The 20110-nt window shown below is 47.2% G+C and overlaps 2 protein-coding genes across 2 annotated transcripts; both read left to right on the forward strand.

Annotated features, from left to right (window-relative positions):
• Nucleotides 1-6603: 6603 nt before the first annotated feature.
• On the forward strand, nucleotides 6604-8304 carry LOC117039152 (tigger transposable element-derived protein 1-like). The gene has a single exon (XM_033136221.1). It carries the CDS (start codon nucleotides 6604-6606, stop codon nucleotides 8302-8304), a length of 1701 nt encoding a protein of 566 aa, XP_032992112.1.
• A 5421-nt stretch (nucleotides 8305-13725) lies between these two features.
• Nucleotides 13726-19969, forward strand: CFAP126 (cilia and flagella associated protein 126). Its single transcript, XM_033136258.1, has 5 exons — nucleotides 13726-13799; nucleotides 14853-14915; nucleotides 15329-15409; nucleotides 16809-16985; nucleotides 18818-19969. Exons 1-5 carry the CDS (start codon nucleotides 13773-13775, stop codon nucleotides 19469-19471), a joined length of 1002 nt encoding a protein of 333 aa, XP_032992149.1. The 5' UTR covers nucleotides 13726-13772; the 3' UTR covers nucleotides 19472-19969.
• The last annotated feature ends 141 nt before the right edge of the window (nucleotides 19970-20110 follow it).

Here is a 20110-nt window from a genome sequence, read left to right on the forward strand (position 1 = left end):
AACAAATAAAGACCATACACTAAATTAACAAAATAATACAAATAAAAAACAGAGAACAACGCTAAAATTAAACTAAACATTTGCCCCACCCCCAACAAAAAATAATAAAATGATATAAAAACCACCATTAAAACAAATTAAAAGTGCAGCAGTGAGTGCAGGCCTCGCCCCCCAAACCAGTTGGAATTAGCAGGAAGGGAGCGGCCTTCCCAACACTCACGCAGCAAGCGGCAGCAGCTATGTCCCAGGCCTTAAATATACTGCGCTGCTGGTGCTTAAATATACTGCGCTGCTGGTGCTTAAATATACTGGGCAGGAGCTTAAATATACTTGGCAGGAGATTAAATATACTGCGCTGCTGTTGCTTAAATACACTGCGCTGGTGCTTAAATATACTGCGCTGGTGCTTAAATATACTGCGCTGGTGCTTAAATATACTGGGCAGGAGCTTAAATATACTGTGCTGCTGGTGCTTAAATATACTGCGCTGGTGCTTAAATATACTGCGCAGGAGCTTAAATATACTGCGCAGGAGCTTAAATATACTGTGCTGCTGGTGCTTAAATATACTGCGCTGGTGCTTAAATATACTGGGCAGGAGCTTAAATATACTGTGCTGCTGGTGCTTAAATATACTGCGCTGGTGCTTAAATATACTGCGCAGGAGCTTAAATATACTGCGCAGGAGCTTAAATATACTGTGCTGCTGGTGCTTAAATATACTGCGCTGGTGCTTAAATATACTGGGCAGGAGCTTAAATATACTGCGCAGGAGCTTAAATATACTGCGCTGCTGGTGCTTAAATATACTGCGCTGGTGCTTAAATATACTGGGCAGGAGCTTAAATATACTGGGCAGGAGCTTAAATATACTGCGCTGCTGGTGCTTAAATATACTGGGCAGGAGCTTAAATATACTGGGCAGGAGCTTAAATATACTGGGCAGGAGCTTAAATATACTACGCTGCTGGTGCTTAAATATACTGGGCAGGAGTTTAAATATACTGCGCCCGAGCTTTGAATATATCTCGCATACCGTCGATATATATTCAGATACAGCCCGATAACCTATCTTCTACAAATAGGAAATATACTGCGCTGGAGCTTAAATATACTGCGCGGGAGCTTTGAATATATCTCGCATAGAAACTCGTCGGCTCCGCTTCATACAGTCATTGTGGAGAAAGATAACACATCTTCTACAAATATGAAATATACTGCGCTGGAGCTTAAATATACTGCGCCCGAGCTTTGAATATATCTCGCATACCGTCGATATATATTCAGATACAGCCCGATAACCTATCTTCTACAAATAGGAAATATACTGCGCTGGAGCTTAAATATACTGCGCGGGAGCTTTGAATATATCTCGCATAGAAACTCGTCGGCTCCGCTTCATACAGTCTTTGTGGAGAAAGATAACACATCTTCTACAAATACGAAATACACTGCGCTGGAGCTTAAATATACTGCGCCCGAGCTTTGAATATATCTCGCCTAGAAACTCGTCGGCTCCGCTTGATGCAGTCATTGTGGAGTAAGATGATCTGACATATGGAAAAGTCTAATCGCTGTACATACGCTACGCATTAACATACATACGCATGTACACACGGAGAAGGAGGCTGTTGATATTTGAAATTATCAGACGTCATTTCGTTTAAAATAATCTACAAACTACGGAGGAGCAGATCGTTCAATCCAACAGAGAACACGGACAACAAATCTGAAGATCATAATTGTAAGAAGAAAATTGGATACCGTAGAACAGAGAATTCTAGAATGACCCTGAGAATAAAAGTCTCATGTTCTATCCACCCACCGGTTTACAATAAAAAATTTTGAAGCACATTGAGGTCTTTTTTTGTCGTGTCCATAGTTTTCTTTCCTCGGTTATAATTTTTTCAACTACTTTTAGGTTTGGGGGGCCAACAAGGAGCCGTCAGCTGTAATGCGGAATTTTATGGAATCGAGGAGTTAGATTAAAGTTGAACTTTAAAGTTATTGTTACAGTTAGGGCTAGGGCTAGGGCTGAGTTTAGGGTTAGGGTGCTGGCATCCGGCTGGGAGACCTTGCCTCCCCTTGTTCGTAGCAGCAAGGCACCCTCCGACTTCCCATGGCAAGGTTCTGCTGGCATCCCATTATGTGCTGTATAATCAGAGATTGTAATAATGGAGAACATCAGAGCAACATAAAACAATAACATTGCGGGTAAAAGAGGATGTATCCATCAGAGACAAGTACCAGAACAGCTGCTTACCAAAACGACGGAGGCACAACAGTCTGCGTCTCCGTTGCCGAAATCCTTCGGCTTTCACTGTAAAAGTGGCTTTTATATCGAGTACGGTCTCCTTTGAAGAAATCCTTCAGTTTTCACTTTTCAAGCGATGTTGCTGTAACGAGTTCGGTCTCCTTTGAAGAAATCCTTCAGTTTTCGCTTTTCAAGCGATGTTGCTGTAACGAGTTCGGTCTCCGTTTACTAACTGGAAACACAGTTTTCGTTTTGAGTTTTCCGCTTTCAAACGTCACTGTTCTTGTAAATGTTACGCGTGGAATAACCCCAAGTGGCCACCGGGGGGCAGTGTAGCGCTGCTTCAGAAAACAATCCTTGCCCGTCAATCAGCCTCTCTCCGCGCATATCTCTTTCCTCCTTTCTCTCCGCAGGAACTCAGCACCCTTCCCTTTGGCCTCGCTGGTGTCCAGCAGGAAAGCTAGAAAGTCGCCCAATGATTGGATTGCAACCACCTCTGTCAAAAATGTTGTATTCCTCCTGCAGTTATATGTTGTTCTTGTATTTACATGAAAACCAGTAAAATTATTTGGACAAAAGAAATGCTGTCTAGAAGAGGAGGTGCTGGTCCTAATTTCTGTGGCTTCGTGTGACAATTGCTCTGCCTCCCTCAAAAAAACAAATTAAAATCACCTGTTGCATAGAATAATGTATCACTTGTTTTATAAAATTGTAAGTGTGTGTTTTGGAAGTGAGAGCTGGACCATAAAAGAAGAATGATCACCGAAGAATTAATGCTTTTGAATTATGGTGCTGGAGGAGACTCTTGAGAGTCCCATGGACTGCAAAAAGATCAAACTTTTGTTGTTGTTGTTCAGTCGTTCAGTCGTGTCCGACTCTTCGTGACCCCATGGACCAGAGCACGCCAGGCACGCCTATCCTTCACTGCCTCTCGCAGTTTGGCCAAACTCATGTTAGTAGCTTCGAGAACACTGTCCAACCATCTGTCCAACTCTGTCGTCCCCTTCTCCTTGTGCCCTCCATCTTTCCCAACATCAGGGTCTTTTCCAGGGAGTCTTCTCTTCTCATGAGGTGGCCAAAGTACTGGAGCCTCAACTTCAGGATCTGTCCTTCTAGTGAGCACTCAGGCCTGATTTCTTTGAGAATGGATAGGTTTGATCTTTTTGCAGTCCATGGGACTCTCAAGAGTCTCCTCCAGCACCATAATTCAAAAGCATCAATTCTTCGGCGATCAGCCTTCTTGATGGTCCAGCTCTCACTTCCGTACATTACTACTGGGAAAACCATAGCTTTAACTATACGGACCTTTGTTGGCAAGGTGATGTCTTTGCTTTTTAAGATGCTGTCTAGGTTTGTCATTGCTTTTCTCCCAAGAAGCAGGCGTCTTCTAATTTCGTGACTGCTGTCACCATCTGCAGTGATCATGGAACCCAAGAAAGTGAAATCTCTCACTGCCTCCATTTCTTCCCCTTCTATTTGCCAGGAGGTGATGGGACCAGTGGCCATGATCTTAGCTTTTTTGATGTTGAGCTTCAGACCATATTTTGCGCTCTCCTCTTTCACCCTCATTAAAACTTATCCATCCTTAAAGAAATCAGCCCTGAGTGCTCACTGGAAGGGCAGATCCTGAAGTTGAGGCTCCAGTACTTTGGCCACCTCATGAGAAGAGAAGACTCCCTAGTAAAGACCCTGATTTTTGGGAAAGATGGAGGGCAGAAGGAGAAGGGGAGGACAGAGGACGAGATGGTTGGACAGTGTTCTCGAAGCTACCAACATGAGTCTGACCAAACTACGGGAGGCAGCGGAAGACAGGAGCAGCTGGCGTGCTCTGGTCCATGGGGTCACGAAGATACGGACACGACTGAACGACTGAACAACAACACACACAGGTCCCCTAAGTTTCCCGTTCCTAACTTCCTGTTCGCCTTGAGAGCCATCCTGCAAAAACTCGGCTGTCAAGCCAAACAAAGCAGAGTTGCAGAATAAATATTTCCCTTATTCCAAGCAACTGTAACGAACTGCAGGTTCCAGGCCGTGGTGCCTGGTTTGCATTGGGACTGAAGCGGGAACGCAGGGAGCCCAGGCAGGAGGTGGAGCCAGAATGACAGGTGGGGCCAGATAATTCTCGCATTGCTCTCCTCCTCCCCCTCCCAGCTGAGTTTTGCAAAGTCAAGTCTGAATCTAAGGAAGAGGAAGCTGGCAGGCAGCCCTGCCCACCCTGGTTGTTCCCTAGGAAGGCAGGCAGAAGGGGGCTGGCTGAGGACAGATTGAGGTTGGTGTGGCAGTGGCCATTCCTTTAAATGGGCAGATGTCCCCATCTGCATGACATTTCCTTTGCACGGAAATGGATGGCCTTTGCACTGAAATGAGCATTGTAAAATAACATAATCATACTGTAATTCATTGTGTAAAATTACGAACCAGAGCAGCGGACGGAAACGCCGTTTACCTTCCACTGGCAGTAATCTTTGAGAATTCCTGGAAAACAGGCGAAGTCCTAGCAGACTGGAGGAGGGCAAATGTTGTCCCTATTTTCAAAAGGGGGGAAAGAGAGGACCCAAACAATTACTGCCCGGTCAGCCTGACATCAATACCAGGAAAGATTCTAGAGCAGATCATTAAGCAAACGGTCTGTGAGCACCTAGAAAGGAACGCTGTGATCACTAAAAGTCAGCATGGGTTTCTGAAAAATAAGTGATGTCAGACCAATCTGATCTCATTTTTTGACAGAATTACAAGCCTGGTAGAATCATAGAATCCTAGAGTTGGAAGAGACCACAAGGGCCATCCAGTCCAACCCCCTGCCAAGCAGGAAACACCATCAAAGCATTCCTGACAGATGGCTGTCAAGCCTCTGCTTAAAGACCTCCAAAGAAGGAGACTCCACCACACTCCTTGGTAGCAAATTCCACTGCCAAACAGCTCTCACTGTCAGGAAGTTCTTCCTAATATTTAGGTGGAATCTTCTTTCTTGTAGTTTGAATCCATTGCTCCGTGTCTGCTTCTCTGGAGCAGCAGAAAACAACCTTTCACCCTCCTCTATATGACACCCTTTGATATACAGTGGTACCCCGCAAGACGAATGCCTCGCAAGACGAAAAACTCGCAAGACGAAAGAGTTTTTCGTTTTTTGAGTTGCTTCGCAAGACGAATTTCCCTATGGGCTTGCTTCGCAAGACGAAAACGTCTTGCAAGTTTGTTTCTTTTTCGTAAAACCATTAATACCCAGGGTGCCTTGCTTGAAGAGGTGCAGTTGCGACTTGACTTCGAGAAGCAACTCATAGCACGAGGTCTGGGAGCCTTTTTTGAGGTTTTTGAGGACTTTGGTGATTTTTCAAGCTTTTCCAGAACTTCTTTTGCAGCCATTTGGTAAGTTAAACTTTTAAAACTTTTTTGTGGTTTTTGGATTTTGGGTTGGGGTGTTTGGGATTCAAGGACTTGGTGTTGGGGAGGGGTTTGCAAGGATCTGGAAGCTTGGGTGTGTTTTTTGGCATTTTTTTGATTTTCTTGTGACCATTGGGGCACTCTGCTGTTGTTAAAAAAAAGATTTCTGGCTTTGGATTTCTGTGTGGTGGGTGGCTGGGGAGTCATGGAAATGTTTTTGAAGGTTTGGTGTGTTTTCTTGGATTTCTTTGCAGTTGGTCTGCAGACATTGGGGGACGGTGCTGTTTATAAAAACTGCAGCCTTTTGGTAAGTTACACTTTAAAGCATTTTTTTGTTTTCTTTTGGGGTGGGTGGGTGGGTTGTGAGTGTAGCAGTAGGGGGTGGAAGGTTCTGGGAGGTTTGGTGCTTTCTTTTGAATTTTTTTGCAGTTGGAGTTGCTCTGCAACCATTGGTTGACTCTGCAACATTTTTTTGGTTTTCTTTTGGGGTGGGTGGGTGGGTTGGGAGTGTAGCAGTAGGGGGTGGGAAGGTGTTTGCAAAGTTTTGGAAGGTTTGGTGTGTTCTTTTGAATGTTTTGGCAGTTGGGGTCTGCATTCATTGGGGGACTGTGCTGTTTTTTAAAGCTGCAACCATGGGGTAAGTTAAACTTTTAGAACTTTTTTTCGTTTTTTTTGGTGGGGTGGGTGGGTTGGGAGTCTAGCAGTAGGGGGTGGGAAGGTTCTGGGAGGTTTGGTGCTTTCTTTTGAATTTTTTGGCAGTTGGAGTTACTCTGCAACCATTGGGTGACACTGCTGTTTTTACCAAACTTTTTTGTGTTTTTCTTTTGGGGAGGGGGGTGGCTTGTGAGTCTAGGAGTAGGGGGTGGGAAGGTTCTGGGAGGTTTGGTGCTTTCTTTTGAATTTTTTGGATGTGAAGCACTGATTTTTTTGGGGGGGGGGGTTGCGAAGGTAGGAGCTGTGCTGCCATGGGGCCCAAGAAGACTGCTGCTGCAGAGTCCGGCGAGAGGAAGAAGGAGAAGGTTACGCTGGAAATGAAGAAGGAGATCATCCGGAAGCACGACGGTGGAATGCGTGTGACAGACCTCGCCAGGGAGTACGGGAGGAATCCATCGACCATCGGGACCATCCTGAAGATGAGGCAGAAGATCCTTGCGACTGATGTAGCCAAGGGGGTCACCAGGATCGTGAAGAACCGCCCAGCTGTTCTGGAGGAGGTGGAGAAGTTGCTGTTCATCTGGTTAGAAGAGAAGCAGCGTTCAGGGGACACAGTGACTGAGGCCGTCATTTGTGAGAAGGCCAAGGCCTTGCACGCAGACCTCGTCCGGCAACAGCCAGGAACCTCAGGCGAGCCAGAAGTCTTCAAGGCAAGCAGAGGCTGGTTTGACCTGTTCAAGACGAGATCTGGAATCCACAGCGTGGTCAGACATGGAGAGGCTGCCAGTTCCGATGTTCCTGCGGCTGAAGACTTTGCAGCGGAGTTCCTGGAGGTTGTGACGACGGAGGGCTACCTTCCACAGCAGGTCTTCAACTGTGACGAGACCGGGCTGTTTTGGAAGAGGATGCCCAAAAGGACTTTCATCACTCAGGAGGAGGCCAAGTTGCCTGGCCACAAGCCAATGAAGGACCGTCTGACCCTGCTCTTCTGTGCCAACGCAAGCGGCGACCTGAAGATCAAGCCCCTGCTGGTGTACCACTCGGAGAACCTACGGGCCTTCAAGAAACACAAGGTCGACAAGGAGCAGCTGAGTGTCATGTGGCGATCCAACAGTAAGGCTTGGGTCACACGTGTGCTGTTTGTGGACTGGGTCAATCTTGCTTTTGGCCCTGCTGTCAAACAGTACCTGCTGGACAACGACCTGCCGCTGAAGGCTTTGCTTCTGATGGACAATGCTCCTGCTCATCCTAAAGGCCTTGAGGAGGGCTTGTTGGAGGAGTTCAGCTTCATCAACATCATGTTCCTGCCGCCTAACACCACGCCACTGCTCCAGCCGATGGATCAGCAGCTCATCGCCAATTTCAAAAAACTCTACACCAAGGAGCTTTTCAGGCGATGCTTCGAGGTGACTGATTGCACCAACATCACCCTGCGGGAATTCTGGAAGGACCACTTCGACATCGTCACCTGCTTGAAGATGATCACCACGGCCTGGGACGGGATCAGCCAGAGAAATTTGAATTGCGCTTGGCGCAGCCTGCGGCCGGACTGTGTGGCACCAAGTGACTCTGATGCACCAGAGTCAACAGTGGTGCAGGACATTGTTTCCTTGGGGAGGACCATGGGCCTGGAGGTCACCGAGGAGGACGTCAGCGAGCTGGTGGAGGAGCATGACCATGAGCTGACCACCCAGGAGCTGGTCGAACTGCAGGCAGAGGCTGCGCAGGAGCAGGCCTCGCTGGAAGAGGAGGAAGCAACTGAGGAACGGCTGTCCTCCAAAGAACTGAGGGACATTTGCCAGAAGTGGAAAGATGTGCAGGCTTTTGCACAGCGGCACCACCCTGACAAGGACCTGACATGTGACCTTGCGAACACTTTTGACACAAGGGTCATGTCGTCTTTCAGGGAGGTGCTGAAAAGGCGGATGAAGCAGCAGACCATGGACAGGTTCTTCAGCAAGAAGCAAAGAGTAGAAGAGGAACCTTCTTCGAGTCGTCCCCCAGAGTCTTAGAAAATGTATGTACAGTACACTTTGGTGATTTTTAAATGCTTTTGTCATGTTTAGAAACTTAATTTATTGTTCCTTCAATTTTTGAATGCATTAATTGATTTTCAATGCATTCCTATGGGAAACCGTGCTTCGCAAGACGAAAAATTCGCAAGACGAAAAAACTCGCAGAACGAATTAATTTCGTCTTGCGAGGAACCACTGTATTTGAACATGGCTATCATATCACCCCTTAACCTTCTCTTCTCCAGGCTAAACATACCCAGCTCCCTAAGCCGTTCCTCATAAGGCATTGTTTCCAGGCCTTTGCCCATTTTGGTTGCCCTCTTCTGGACACGTTCCAGCTTGTCAGTATCCTTCTTGAACTGTGGTGCCCAGAACTGGACACAGTATTCCAGGTGAGGTCTGACCAGAGCGGAATACAGTGGTACTATTACTTCCCTTGATCTAGATGCTATACGCCTATTGATGCAGCCCAGAATTGCATTGGCTTTTTTAGCTGCTGCATCACACTGTTGACTCATGTCAAGTTTGTGGTCTACCAAGACTCCTAGATCCTTTTCGCATGTACTGTTCTCAAGCCAGGTGTCACCCATCCTGTATTTGTGCCTTTCATTTTTTTTGCCCAAGTGTAGTACTTTACATTTCTCCTTGTTAAAATTCATCTTGTTTGCTTTGGCCCAGTTGTCTAATCTGTTAAGGTCATTTTGAAATGTGATCCTGTCCTCTGGGGTATTAGCTACCCCTCCCAATTTGGTGTCATCTGCAAACTTGATGAGGATGCCCTCAAGCCCATCATCCAAGTCATTGATGAAGATGTTGAATAAGACTGGGCCCAAGACAGAACCCCGTGGCACCCCACTAGTCACTTCTCTCCAGGATGAAGAGGAGTTGCGACTCCCCCTCCCCCCTCAACAATAGAGAAACCTCGGAGCCGAGGCTTCTGTGCAGCTCGGTGCCCAACCAGAAGTCCTTTTCAGCTTTGATTTGAGCACAAAATGTACAGCCATGCCTTGAATTATTATGAACCGCTTCATTTCCATTGGTTTTCTTTAAATAAATTTGAGGTAACTCTGCCTGCACATTAACTCAGCATGCTTCAAGCACGTTCATCCCTACCAGAAAATACATTTGAAATAGGGTCGGAAGGATTTTGCTTGTGGGTGGTGTTAGCATAACTTGACAGGTATTTACTTAGCAGTACCTGAGCAACTGGAAGAGCATTTACTTCTGGGGACAAGTTTTCCATGTGATCTATATAGCAATGTCTGTTCATAAGGATTTCCCTTGCTTGATAGCTTTCTGTTCTCTGGAAGCATAATATCTGTGCAGATATTTCCCCCTGGAAATAAGGGCTATCCATGTTAATGGTGTTTTTGTAGACGCTATAATTTCTATTGCACCAAAAGTCTGGCATGTCTTACGCGGGTGGTGCTGTGGGTTAAACCACTGTGCCGCTTGGGCTTGCTGATCGAAAGGTCGGTGGTTCGAATCCCTGCGATGGGGTGAGCTCCTGTTGCTCAGTCCCAGTTCATGCCGACCTAGCAATTTGAAAGCATGCAGTGCAAGTAGATAAAAAAGTACCCGCTCTGGCGGGAAGGTAAAATGTTTCCATGCGCTGCTCTGGTTTTGCCAGAAGCGGCTTAGTCATGCTGGGCACACGACCTGGAAAAACTGTCTGCGGAAGCAGACAAACGCCGGCTCCCTTGGCCTTTAAAGTGAGATGAGCACCGCAACCCTAGAGTAGTTTGCGACTGGACTTAATTGTTGGGGTCCCTTTACCTTTACCTTATAATAGTTCCAGTTGCAGGTAGGTAGCTGTGTTGGTCTGCCATAGTCAAAACAAAATAAAAAAATAAAAAAATCCCTTCCAGTAGCACTTTAGAGACCAACTAAATTTGTTCTTGGTATGAGCTTTCGTGTGTATGCACACTTCTTCAGATAGATAGATAGATAGATAGATAGATAAACAGATAAACACACACTTCTTAAATAAAAGGACATCTGAAGAAGTGTGCATGCACACGAAAGCTCATACCAAGAACAAACTTAGTTGGTCTCTAAGGTGCTACTTGAAGGAACTTTTTATTTTTTATTTTGCTTTACCTTATAATTTCTATTGCACCCAAAGTCTGGCAAGTGTTACCGCCTCTGCTCGCCTTTTCTCTCTCTCCTTCAAGATTTCACACCTGCTTTCTGTGATGACTTTGTTGCATGCTTGATTTTGCATCTTAATGATTAAAAATAATAACAACGGGCTATGGTTCATTCAGGATCATCCGTCGGGATCCTAAATCGCACCCGTTCTTGTAAATGTCATGTTTGGAATAACCCCAAGTGGCCACCGGGGGACACTGTTGCACTGCTTCAGAAAACAATCTTTGCAGATCTATTTCCTCTCTTCTCTCTGCAGGAACTCAGCGACCTTCCCTTTGGCCTTGCTGGTGTCCAGGAAAGCTGGAAACTCGCCAGATGATTGGATTGGAACCTCTGTAGCTCCCCGACACCCTTCTTCTCCTCTGCTGGGCATCATTGGCTGGTGGCTATACCAGCTGCAGTCGACAGTTGAAGGGAACACTGCTGTCATAAATGCTGTATTAGTACTGTAGTTCTTGTATTTACATGAAAACCAATAAAATTATTGGAGGGGGGTGCTGTTTAGAAGAGGAGGTGCTGGTCCTAATTTCTGTGGCTTCGTGTGCCAATTCCTCTGCCTCCCTCAAAAAACAAAACAAAAAAAAACTTAAAATGACCTGTAGAATGATGTATAACTTGTTTTAGAAAATTGAGTGTGCGTGTTTTAATGGTGAAATAAACCCTTTAAAAACAACAACAGGGATTTTTCATGTTTTCATTCAGCCTTTAAGCTTTCAGCAGTAGATTAATCAAACTAAAGTTTCAAGTTGATTAATCAAAGGCAGGGATTTCCCCTCCCCACCAATAAGTGGGGTTGAGGCTTAATTTATTTATGACATTTTAAAATTCTCACTCTTCTTGCAAGGAACTCATGGCAGTGTTAAAGATCCTCCCCTTAATTTTAACCTCCTGCCAACCTTGGGAGGTAGGCTGTGTAACCTTCCAACCACTGAATAATACAATTTTAAAGATTTCAGTTATAACAATTAATTATAATTAAATCACTCTTTATTAAAAGCAGGCATTGAGCAAGTGGGTTTAGGGAAACGCATTTCTCCTTCTTTCATAACACCAGAACACAGGGACATCTAATGAAGCCGAGTGACAAAAATAAGTCCTAATTCACGCAGCACAGAGCAGAACTGTGGAACTCACTGCTTCAGGATGCAGGGATGGTCATCAACTCAGATGACTTTGAAAGAGCATTAGACAAGTTCATGGAAGAGAGGGCTATCGGTGGCTACTGTCCTCGAGGGCGATGCTCTGCGTCCAAGGTCTGAGGCAGCAATACTTCTGAACCCCAGTTTCTGGAAACCGCAGGAGGCGAGAGTTCCTCTTCCACTCAGGTCTTGCTTATCATGTACGGTTGCTATATGTACGGCTTGGGTGGCTTAAGGTGGCTCTGGGGATTGTGCAAAAAATACATAAGTATTTCAGTGGTTTCCTTAAAAAAAAAAAAGCTCAGCAATTTGGGGGTTTTTCTGGTTTTTACTTTTTTGGAATATGGCAACCCTACTTGTGGGTTTCACACAGGCATCTGGTTGGCTGCAGGGTGAACAGGATGCTGGACTAGATGGGCCATGGGTCTGATCCTGCAGGTGCAGGGCTCTTCTAATGGATGGGTTGAGCTTCTCTTGGCTTCCCAGCTCGGGAGATGCAAAGTTGGCAGCTTTCAGCGTCCAAGTCATTAGCAAGCGAAGCCTGTTTGCTTGACGTGTCTTCCCATAAAATGCAGGCAGCCGTTGCTGGAGGGGGGGAGCGGGACCCACAAAAAAACAACAAAAAACCAGGCAGCGTCTGGCCCGCTTTAATTATCCTTGTAAATTAATCCGTCGCTCTCGCTCAGTGCATGCAAATGCAATTTAATTATTGGCAGCAGAAGCTCACTGGGGCAAAGGAAAAGCACACAGCTCCCGGCTCACCCTCGCTCCCTACGAAAGAGAGGCCACGGTTGCCGCCGGCTCATCTCCCCAGAGAGCGAGGCTTCCATGAAATATGGCACAAACTGATTAGGGAAATCAGCAACAGGCGTCCCTGGGGAACGTGGGGAAGGAAAAGGAGAAGGTGATTTATACCGCACAGATCCGACTCTCAGTGCTGCTGCTGCTGCAGGCAGTGATTAATTAAATGCAATAATGAAATTAAGAGGTGATGTAGCGCGGCCGCAGGCTTTCGGAGCCTCGGCTGGGCTAGGTGACCTCCAGCTCCAGGAAAGCCTCGTTAGGTACAAAAGAAGCTGCCTTATAGTGCGTCAGAAGCCATTGCACCATCTAAGCCAGGACTGTCTGCACGGATTGGCAGCAGCTCGTCAGGCCTGGCCCAGCTCTACCTGGCGGTGACGCTGTTGAACCCGAGGCCCTCCACATGAAATGCAGCTGCTCTGTCAGTGAGTTATGGCCCTTCTTCTAACATTAAAGTGAGGTTATAGTTCTGATTTTGAGCAATGATCAGATTTAAACAGGAACCGAGGGTGCTGCTTTAGTAGTGACTACTGGCCCACCCAGTATTGGCTGCACTGACTGGCAGCAGTACTCCAGGGCTTCAGGTGTTGGTATTTCCTTGTCCTACCTGGCTGTGGTTATTCAGTAGCAAGAACTGACTACTCTGCCCATGCTCAGGAGGCGCTTTTCTTGGTCGTTTCTGCGTATCCCCCACGACAAACACACCTCACCTAGTGCTGTGGCAAGCCCTGGCTGGTAGAGAGGGCTGCTTGTGAGTGACTGCTTAGAAATCACGACTGGCAGCGTTTTCAGGATTAAGTCAGGACCGGAGTTACAAATGCACTGAAATTCTACAGACACGCAGGAAAATAAATACAGAATGTGGTATTACTACTACTACCACCACCAACTCGTCTTTCTTCTAATGAGCGCTCCAGGGGGATTTTATGCCCACAACAACCCTATAGGGAAGGTCAGCCTGAGCAAGGATTTGAACCTTGGTCTCCCCGCCCGCAGTCCTTCTCCAATACACATTATGCCGCTAGGCTAGGTGTGATACCCAGTCTCCTGAAAAAATAGACGATATTTTTCCTTTAAAAATAATAATAATGAAGAAAACAAGTTTCTAGTCCTAAACACAAGTTTCTAGTTCCTAATGTGCATCCCAGCTGCGCAGGAAAGGCGGAGGGGAAAAGGGGAGTTGACTAGGGAGGCGTGGCTTAGAACTCTGGTTCGAATGACAAAAAGGAGGAAAGGGAGGAGGGTGGAGATTGGGCGTGGCTTATGAGCCTGATTTCCCATTGGCTGGCGCGTTTCCCCTCCCTTCTCCTTCCAGCCACGCCCACAGCCCCCGTTGCTAGGATACTCCCCAAACAAAGGCGCAGAGGAGGCGGCATGGCAACGCACTACAGTTCTGGCCAGGTGAGGGGGGGGGGAGAAAAGAGGTTGGCCCCCCCATTGAAACCACCCCTTATATTTCCAAAATAAAACGCTTGAATTAAAGAGCGAGGGGAGGATGGGATTACTCAGGGCAAGGAGAAATTGTTTAGGGAAGCTTTTAATATTTGATGAATTATTGTATTTTAATATTTTGTTGGAAGCCGCCCAGAGTGGCTGGGAAAACCACCTTCTTCTTCTTCTTCTTCTTCTTCTTCTTCTTCTTCTTCTTCTTCTTCTTCTTCTTCTTCTTCTTCTTCCCCCCTTTTCTCCCTACTGTGAGAAGTTCCATTCCTCCTCCTTAGTTCAGAGGCATCCTTCTTTCCTATTTGCTCCTAAACTCCTATGAAGAAGCAAATTTCTCCACACTTTCAACGTATCCCACAAACAACCATGTGCAATAAAGCCCTCATGGAGGAATTCTTCGCCCCCTCCCTTGGAGTGAGACCCCCCCCTCCTCATTTTGTAGAGGACAGTCTCTGCAGCTCGCCCGCCCCTTGCCCCGTTTAAACTCTCCTCCAGGGTCTATCTGTCACAAGCTTTCCACTTCCTCACATCTGGGAACCTACCTATTTACCTTCCCCCCTCCCTCCCTTCCCCAGGAAGAAAAACCCTCTCACCCTCTTCTCACAGTGGCCAACCAAATGCCCCCATGAGAAGCCTGCAAGCAAGACCTGGTTGCAATGAGCCACCACCCCCTCCCCTCATTTCCCAACTGCTCCTTCCATCTCTCCCCCCCCCCCGCTGCTTTTGGCATAATATATTCTGCTTCCTGGGGAGGGGGTAATGAGCTCTACAGCAACCCCCTTCCCCCAATGACATTTCTGCCCCATTTTGCCCATATATTTCATTTCATGACCATGAGGACTAGGAACTTACTGGATCTCTTTGCAAGTGAAAGACAAGGTTCCCTTCCACATACGCACACTTCCTCTTTATCGCTCGGTATTGTGGGACCAGCACTAAATCTGCTGCATCTCAGCTCTGCTGCCTTGAGGTTTCGTTGTCCCATCTCAAATCCCCCCCTTTGTTTTGCAGTATGAAGATGCGTACATTCCTAAGAATTTGCAGAACTGGAACCTTCCCAGAGTTGCTAAGGAGGTGAGTTTCCTCTGGAAGCGAGTGTGGAAGGAGTGGACTTTGGAGATAGGTTGAGGTCTGGTGCGCTCCTACAACAGAATAAGCCTCACCCTTTTACCAGTGTTGGGGAAACTTATATTTGCTTTGATCTGTTTATTGCATAGGTAGGCAAACTAAGGCCCGCGGGCTTGATCCAGCCCAATTGCCTTCTAAATCCGGCGCGCGGACAGTCCAGGAATTTACATGAGTAGAATGTATCCTTTTATTTATAATGAATCTCTGGTTTATTTGTGGGGCCTGCCTGGTGTTTTTACATGAGTAGAATGTGTGCTTTTATTTAAAATGCATCTTTGGGTTTTTTGTGCTCCTTCTCCATTTGGCCTTCCTCCTCCATTCCTCCTGCCCTCATTCTCTTCCCATCTTCTTCTCTGCAGCACCCCACTGCCCGGGAAGGTTACACACAGTTTATAGCCAATGACCGAGGACACCTGCTTCCGACAGTCCCACGCTCCAAGGTGAGACTCCGCTCCAGGGACAGGGAAATCTCAGGCCTGGGGGGCTGAATGCGGCCCTTCAGGACTTTTGTGTGGCCCTCAGGACTCTCCCTAGGCCATGCCCCTTACGGACTGCCTGCCACACTCGTTAAATCCTGATAATTCCTCTGCTTTGCCTGGATGGATGCCTTCCTAGCCAACCCCAGCTGGCGGGCCAATGGGCAGGGATGGTGTGCGCTGGAGCCCTGCCACATAGCGCATGGTTAAACAGTGGGATTTGATCCCACAAGAGGTAGTGATAGCCACCCACTTAGGTGGATTTAAAAAGGGGATTGGGCGAATTCCTGGAGGATAAGGCTATCAACAGCTACAAGTTGTGATGGCGATGTTCACTTGCCAGTGTTCACCCTCTGAATACCAGTTTCTGGGTCTCACAAGTGGGCAGAGTTGCTGTGGCTCTCGAGTCCTGCTTGTTTGCTGCACATTGGAGCAGCTGGCTGTCCGCTGTGAGAAAAGGATGCTCGATTCCATCAATAGCTAGTAGCTGCAATGGCTATGTTCTCCCTCCATTGTGGGAGGCAGCAATGTGCCACTGAGTTTCTGGGAATCACAAAACGTTGGAGATTTGCTGTTGCGCTTTGGTATTTTTAAAGTATAACTTGATTAGTTTTTTACAGAAAATTTGACATTATTCAATTCACTTTGGGCGTAATGACTTTGTACATTTTGCCTTCCCATCCTGACATCCGCGATGCTCCTGTTGTATTCCTTTATCTGCAGCCATAGCTGCTACTTATTTTCTACTGCATTATTACTTACTTTACCATCATCAAAACAAAATAAAAAATTATTTCCAGTAGCACCTTAGAGACCAACTAAGTTTGTTCTTGGTATGAGCTTTCGTGTGCATGCACACGAAAGCTCATACCAAGAACAAATTTAGTTGGTCTCTAAGGTGCTACTGGAAATAATTTTTTATTTTGTTTTGACTATGGCAGACCAACATGGCTACCCACCTGTTACTTTACCATCATTCATTTATTCTCCTTCCCTTGCCTGTTATCCGAATCCCACTTGCGATTTCATTTGGCTGTAGTTTTTGATCAAATAGTCCGACTAGAACCTCCAACTCTTGAACCAAGTTCTCATCTTTTTGACCTCTTATTTCTGCTGTCAACTTTGCCATCTCTGCATAGTCCATTAACTTCAAAATCCATTCTTCTTCCATTGGGAAAGAAGGCCGCTTTGTGCTCAGGTCCTACTTGGCAGCTTTCCCCGTAGTCACCTGGCTGGCCACGGCGAGAACAGGACTCTGGACCCGATGGGCTTCTTGGCCTGAGCCAGCCGCTGGGCTCTTGGCTTGCGTCCTTGCGTCCTACATGTGTGCTTGAGCCCTGTCCTTCCTCGCCTCCCCCTACAGGCCTCCCCTTGGGGAACATACATGGGCACATGGGATATGCCCCTGAAGATCCCCCCGGCCAAAGTCAACCTCACGTCCCGCTCGGTGAATGCAGCCGCCCATCTTACCGAGTGGATCAACAAGTCCACGGCCTTGAACAACGCCTGTAACGGGTTCTGCCCGGAAGTCACCGGCAAGGTAAAATGGGATGGGCTGGCGGGAGTAGGGGTTTGGAGTCCCCCTCTTGGAGACACCTGTAGGTCAGATCCAAGGTCACCTCTGCTGCACCATTCATTTGAAGCACACTTAACACACATGAAGTAGAAAATTCTTTCCAGTAGCACCTTAGAGACCAACTGAGTTTGTTCTTCCCTGTTTAGGGAAGTTTTTAATTTGTGACTTTGTATTGTATTTGGGTATTTGTTGGAGGCCGCCCAGAGTGGCTGGGGAGACCCGGCCTGATGGGCGGGGTATAAATAATAAATTATTATTATTATTATTATTATTATTATTATTATTATTATTATTATTATTGGTATGAGCTTTCGTGTGCATGCACACTTCTTCGGATACACTGAAACAGAAGTCAGACTGAAACAGACTTCTGTTTCAGTGTATCTGAAGAAGTGTGCATGCACACGAAAGCTCATACCAAGAACAAACTCAGTTGCTCTCTAAGGTGCTACTGGAAAGAATTTTCTACTTTGTTTCGACTATGGCAGACCAACACGGCTACCCACCTGTAACTTAACACACTTGTAAATCACAGGCTGCACCCTACAAAGAGCTGCCGTTCCTGGCATGGGGGCACCCTTAACAAACAGCAGACCAAGTGTCCCCATTTTCCAGGGACAGTCCTGGATTTACAGAAGCCTTCCCTATTTATGTTTCGATCCTGGAATGTCCTGCTTTTCCTTAGGATGTCCCTCTTTTCATTGGAGAAATCTTGGAGGGTATGAAACAGCAGTTGAATTCCTGGAGAGCTGCTGCCTGGAAGTTTCGATAATTCTGAACTGTAGTTTCCTGTATTTGCTGAAGGGCTGTTGCTCCCAGGTTCAATCTCCAGGATCTCCAGGTAGTGAGCTGCTGCCAGTCAGTGTTGGCAGTGCTGCGATATGCTCCTATCAGCTGCAGGCAGCATAATCAATGATGGGAGTTGTAGTCCCAACAAACAAACTGGAGGACATGAGGTTAGGGAAGCTGGCCGTAGACAGGCCTATCTTTCTGGCCACGTGCAAGGCATGACTCCTCCCAATGAATCTTGGGAACTGTAGTTTACTGCACACAGTGCTACCGTTCCCAGCACCCTTAACAAACGAGAGTTGCCAGGATTCTCTGGGAGAAGTGCCACATGCTTTAAATGTTTGCCAAGCGTGCTTTATAAATGTATACGGTGTGGATGCAACCCAAATCTCATGCTTGCCATACTGATAGCTGTGAGATCACAGAAAGGTTAACTGTAAAGTGTTCCTTAAAACTGTTGAAAGGAAATGCTAGAGTGAGGCAGTTTTATCCTGGCAGACTTGTGCAGTTGTTTTGACATTTTCTTGAGTTGCCAGTCATTTCAATGATTGATCTGTACTGCTTTTAATGGTTTTTTTTTTCTGTTTGTATATCGCTGTACTCTGCCCGGATACATTTACCTGTATAAGGAAACTTTTTTTAGATAGCTAAGGAGGATGGAGGGCACAAGAAATGTTTAGGAAACCAGGCAGCCTTTGGAGAATTGGGGAAGGGCTGTAGAGCATCTGCTTTCCATGCAGAAGGCTGGTGAAAGACTCTCTTTCTGAGCCGCTGCCAGACAGTGCAGACAATATTGAGATAGATGGACCAACAGTGATCCTCTACTGAATCCTATTGGCAGGAGATGCAGTACAGACAGGTGGACTGCTTCACTCCCAGTGTATTTAAACGATGGAACTCACTGCTGCAGGATGATGTGTTTAATTAAGTATTTTGTTAGATTTATTTATTAGCGATTTATGCAGTGATGGGCAACCCCCTATTCTCTCCCTCCCAAATCCCCACAGCCAAGCGACCCTCCAGCACGCAACTGCAAACAGACACCCGTCAAAGGCTGCCCATCGTCCAGAAAAGCCTCGGAGCACCCCGGCTCGGCGGGGAAAATGCCTGCTCAGGAAGACATCGCAGCCAGAGGACCCGCCACCCCCAACGGCCCCCTCTCCCGCCAGCCCGGTTGCATTGACGTCCGCATGAAAGACAACGACGACTTGCCGGATGCCCAGCAGATGGAGCCCAAGGAACCCAGACTTCGAGCCACCAGCGAAATCCCAGTCTCGCGCCAGCCCGGTTCGATGGATGTCCGCATGAAAGAAAACGGGAGCCCCAAAATCACATCCCCGAGCCGCCCCACCTCCAGGGAGCCTGCCGCCAGGAGGGCTGCCTCAGCAGAGGCCCCTGCTTCAGGCTGGAACCGGTCGCTGGAAGGGAAACCCAAAGGGGTCAGCACCCCTGAGCTCTTGGCTTCGCGTCGCCCGGGCTCCATGGAAGCCAATCCACGGAGCCCGCTTTTGGCCGAAGCCCTGGCGTCCAGCCGGCCCACCACGAAGGGCAGCCTTGCAGCGCCAGATGTCCGGAAGACCCCGCTGGACATGGATGCGGATTGGCAGGAGAAGGGAGCCTCTCCTCGACCCCTCCATGGCCTGGAGGAGCTGTCCAGTTAGAACCAGTCCGCCTGGAAATGGAAAAATTCTATTACCAATGAGTTGAAAGTTGAAAACAAGCCATTCTGCTCAGTCTGTCGAGACGTCCTGAGGTGCCTGGATGTGTTTCTCTTTCCCTGTCTCCTACCCTCTCACCTTGCCCCACCTTGGGGCTTCTCTCCACCCCCTCCCTGTCCTTTCCCCACTCAGCCCCAGTTCCCTTTCTCTGTTCCATCTACCAAGAAACACCTTCCATCCGGTCCGGCAAGACAAGTGAGAGCCATGCATTTCTCCACTCGCCTGAACCTCAGGAAAAACGAAAAAAGGAGGGGGTTAAAGCCCTGCCTGAGAGACACTGCCCAGGAGATGACCTGCCCGAACAAGCGGGCAGCAAGACAACCAACCCGAGCTTTGCCAATCAGAAAATTAAATAATTACAACCACAGGGGCCGCTGATGATGGAATGGGTGTTTTCATGGTAATAGACACTAAATAAAGCTAACCCCAAAAATCTCAGTTTCCCAATAGGTCTTGATTTTTATTTTTATTTTAAGGAAAACCATGAGGGCTGTCGGCAGCTTGAAGGAATGTCAAATCAATTTGTCGTGTGCACTTTGATTTCATTAAGGCCGTCTTCCTCTGTACAGATTTATCCGGGCA

This window comes from Lacerta agilis, chromosome 17 (assembly GCF_009819535.1).
Source record: "Lacerta agilis isolate rLacAgi1 chromosome 17, rLacAgi1.pri, whole genome shotgun sequence".
NCBI lineage: Eukaryota > Metazoa > Chordata > Lepidosauria > Squamata > Lacertidae > Lacerta > Lacerta agilis.